Genomic DNA, 4,313 nt, shown 5'->3' with positions numbered 1-4,313 from the left:
AAGGAAGGAGTGTGAACTTGTAGGTGAGTTAAGTCAGTAACAGCTAGCAGATATCAAAATACCTCCTCAAAGAAGAGGCATATGAGCTGACAATGCTCTATAATTGAGTGTGAGAAGTGGCTGATTCCAGTGGGACTAATTTACATCAGCACAGATTTGGTTTCACTCAGTGAAAGAACATTCAGTGTTTCCCACATCGATATTCCTAATCATACCCATCTACTTTCATTTTTCACATAATATAACTGATTTTCTACCTGCTGCTAAGTTTTAGCTACCAAAACCTGCTTTGGGAAATGGTCTTCCATTTGCCAGTAACCAGAATTCTTCAAGACCTGCAGTTAAAAAGTACAAATGGATTACCAGAGAACTCATGCCCCGTCACTTACAAGCGACAAGGGAGTTTTCTCCCGAAGTACCTAGAAAACATGCTCTATTGCAATTTCCTTCCTCCTTGAGGTCTGTGGCACCACGTGGAGGGTGAATCAGTCTGGACAGCCATGCTCCCAAGAGGATCCGAAGAAAGCAGTAGGCTGGGTGTTCCCGTTAGCGAACCCGAGAAGCAGTGGTGCCCCAGCCAGCCGCGGCGGAGCTGAACTGAGCCAAGCACCTGCCAGCTACAGGGCTGGCAGAGTGTAAGTGGGCTCCCACGGCAGTCATCGGGCTGCTGAACAATTAACAAAGGCTATGGAGCATTCACCTGTCAGCAGATAGCTGAATTGCTCTCCTGAGGCAATACTGACTGGTGGGAGTTTATTCAGCTTGTTCCCACGTTAGACAGCAAGCTTTTAGTGCCCACCCAAATGGAAACCTGTCATCCACATCTGTTCATTCACTTCTCACCAAAGTGGGACAGACTTACAAAAATAAAGCAGACTGCTCATTAGAGAGAGTATAAGAGATAAAATTATAGGTAATAAAAACAATACCTGCAAGGAAGACACCTGAAAGTTTATAATCATCAGAAAGCTTTAAGTATTCCTATAGAAATAAGATAAAGAGAAGCATTGCAAATCAGAATTAGGACAGCTGGGAGACCAGGGATTAAACACAAAACAGGAAACTCAGCACTGCAGATTAAACAACAGATACATACAAGTTACTCTCTTGTTTTTTCACAGGAAAGCTTCCATAATGTTTTGCAGCAAAAACATAATAAACATAAGCAATTTCACATTAGTTCTCAACAAGTCAAAAATTTCAGATACACTATCAAGTTACCAAAATATAATTACTCTATATCAATTCAGTTATAACAACAGACCACATTCACACTCTTAGCCCATCAAAAGGCAAAATAAGTTAGCAAAGATGCCCTTCACTGAGGCTGCGGTCATATATTTCTAATGAAAATTTTAAGACACAATCAGTTATATCTGACAGAAAAGATAAAATTTAGCAACAATATTTTCAGTTTTGGAGATAACTAATCAGATCCCATCTTATCAGAGGCTTTTAAATTACCTTTACACAGCAGTATATTAATATAAATTCACTAACAACATTATGCTCATTAAAGCTAACAAAGTCTTAACTTCAGATTAATGTACATATAATCACAATGACATCATATAAATTAGTCCCTTAAGAACTGGATTTAGTTCCCTGATAAAAACATCTGATGCTCAATGCAAAGTGCTCAAGCTTCCCATGCCCCAGTAATAGCTACGTAATCAGGAGAAAATTTCCACTCTTTCCCACACACAGAGGAAGATACTCTAACCTGACACTATTATAACAAAAGGCTGCTCATATTAACAAAATCTACATGTTTAAGAACATCTTAAATAATGTCACAGCAGCAGAATTATGCACATGTATGTAACAGTTTAAACTGATTTTGAAATTGAAGACTATTTAGGTTCTAGGGTTCCCATATGCTCTAACTCCTAATCTCTTTTGCTTCAACACCTCCTGCGACCTAAAGCCCCCTACACTTTCCCCAAAGTCTTGCTCTCTCAGCCACCAACCCTCAGAGACCCTGCACAATTCCCTGGTCAGCTGGTTTCCTCTCAAAACTGCTCTCAAAGCTGTATCCCTTAATCCTCACCAAGCCCTCCCAAAACACCTACCTCGTTTCCATTCTAAGTACTTCCATTTTTCCCTGCCGTAAGCTTTCTCCAAAACACCCTTGCTTTCTTCACATCCTTCTCTCAAGCTTTTCTTTCTCTCTCTGAACTCAAACCCACATACTTGCCACAGCTGTTCCAGCCACTGCCCATATAAAAACTGTTCCTGCTTTTTCTGTTCACGGGTAGTGCTCCATTTAGCTAACCATCACTTCTAATTTTCCCACTGTTGCTCAACTCATCTCTGGTCATAATTTAAGAAACTCAGACAGTGACACCCATGGATCTAAGCTTTGGCAGAATTTGGTCACTTCTTACCACAACTGTTTTGAAGGCCTTAGTCCTATATACAATGTTAAGGCCTTTACAAGTAAACCGCAGGCACAGAACTCCATGGGATGCAAGATAGGCTGCCAAAGACACTAAGTGAGGGAAATTCATATCTCCTCCAGCTCCATGGGTAAGAATCACTCCATATGTTGATTTCTTCTCTGGGACTGAGAAGATAGCATCAAGATATTTGTTTCCAAAAGGTATTTTCACTTTAACCTAAAACCAAAACAAAAACCCAATATAATTAAAAAACCCACCATGCTCCCAGTCCACACGTTACAGCGAAGAAGAATCAGACAATTAAGATAGAAATCAAAATTGCAAGTCCACTTTTATTTCTTTGGTTTAAGAGTACTAAACGAGTAACTCTGGCTCAGATCTTCCATGCAATAATGGGCATGGACTTTATCAATCCAAACCTTATTTTCTCCATTAGAAAATGAAGCATTCCCAGATTCAAAGCATAAACTAAAATGCTTCTTACCTTCTCTATATATCTAGATCTAGCTATTTGAGAGCTAGCTGCCATACTTGACTTGAACATTCAAGTCTTCCACAGGAAGAAAAATTAACTCTTCTGTAAGACTTAAAGACGAAATATGAACTCTTCTGTAATTACAGGTTCCTACAGTGGAAACAGTATTATCTCCCATCTCTCACAGACATTATCAAATAAAAGAATTAAGGAAGCCCCTAAACATCTATTACAACCAACTTACTTTGAGTCTGTAAAGCCATATAGAGTACATAGGATTAAGAGAACTCCAAGCTGGCAGCAAATATTTAATGCTGTAGCTGTAGGAGCCACGTACAAGCTTCATTACAGAGGGAAAGACCAAGAATTAGTATTTTGAAAAATGGACTTGAATACACTTGTTTTAAATATTATATGTAACTACAAGAAAAACAAACAAACAAACAAACAACAAAAAAAACCCACATGGGTATTAGTTTTTCCATTACATGCTCAATAATGATGGAAGATGCCACGAGATAGGTATTTCATGTATGTGCATAACTGATATTCTAAGGTAATCAAGACACTTGCTCTCTATAGCTGCCAAACCCATAGAAATATAAGACATGAAGACACAGCCCAGCAAACGTTTCCAAATCAGACAGCCCTAACTACTCAGTGGAATGGCAGCCTGCGTATAGTCCAAGACTGAACCTTCCCCAGGGACAGAAGAGGCACAGCACAGGTTCAGGCAAAGCCAGTGCCGGGCTGGTGGAGTGCCTCCAGCTGTGACAGACATCTGGAGGAGCTGAAAGAGCCACACAGCCAACGGACCTCGAGCTGAATGACAAGGGACCGGCAAGCACACGTGCCCCTGTACCACGGGGCCGGGATGAAACAGTTTCATGGCTTCGCTGGCTCCCAGGGGCTCTCCTTGGCATCGGCCCTAGAGAGGTACCGCGCAGGGAAGGAGGCGGCCGTCAGTGGCCTCACGGAACTGCCACCTCCCCAGCTGAAAGGAGTGGAGGGTGCCAGACACTGGACGGCAGCGGAGCAGCCGGCAGACACGCGTGTGTACAGAGACGGGCAGAAGGCCGAACAGCCATGGCTGCTGCTGCCTGACCACTGGGCCGTTGCTCAGTGAGGACGCCCGACCGGCCGGGGCTCAGCCGGCCAGCAGCCACGTCCTCCCCCATCCCAGGAGGGCAGCACGCCCCCCCACACACACACACACCCTCCTAGAGGGGAACGGCATTTGCCACAGCCTGCCGGACCTCACGTATCCGGGGCTAAAACAGACACATGGGCCCGGCCAGCGGTCGCTCCGCCGCCGGCCGCAGCTACTGAGCCAGACCGAGCACTGCCGCCTCCCCACAGCAGCCCGGGGCCGCCCCGAGCGCCAGTGACCCCGCGGAGTGCCCCCTAGGCTCGGGGCCTCACGGGCCCCTCGCCAG

At 44.1% G+C, this 4,313-nt stretch overlaps 1 protein-coding gene across 1 annotated transcript in view; it reads right to left on the bottom strand.

The window, feature by feature from the left end:
• TEX30 (testis expressed 30) overlaps positions 1 to 2,653 on the bottom strand; it is a 4,903-nt gene extending 2,250 nt beyond the window's left edge. Inside the window, exons 1-2 of the mRNA XM_026850903.1 lie at positions 2,388 to 2,653; positions 930 to 981 (exon numbers count right to left, since the gene is read on the bottom strand). Coding sequence (XP_026706704.1) covers positions 930 to 981; positions 2,388 to 2,510 — 175 coding nt within the window. The 5' untranslated portion in view covers positions 2,511 to 2,653. The remainder of the gene's footprint in view (positions 1 to 929; positions 982 to 2,387) is intronic.
• Between the last annotated feature and the right edge of the window lie 1,660 nt (positions 2,654 to 4,313).

The sequence above is a fragment of the Athene cunicularia genome (genome assembly GCF_003259725.1).
Source record: "Athene cunicularia isolate RWA chromosome 1 unlocalized genomic scaffold, athCun1 chr1_part1, whole genome shotgun sequence".
Lineage (NCBI taxonomy): Eukaryota > Metazoa > Chordata > Aves > Strigiformes > Strigidae > Athene > Athene cunicularia.
The sequence above is the reverse complement of the archived record's forward strand: the minus strand, read 5'-3'. Positions and strand labels throughout refer to the sequence as shown.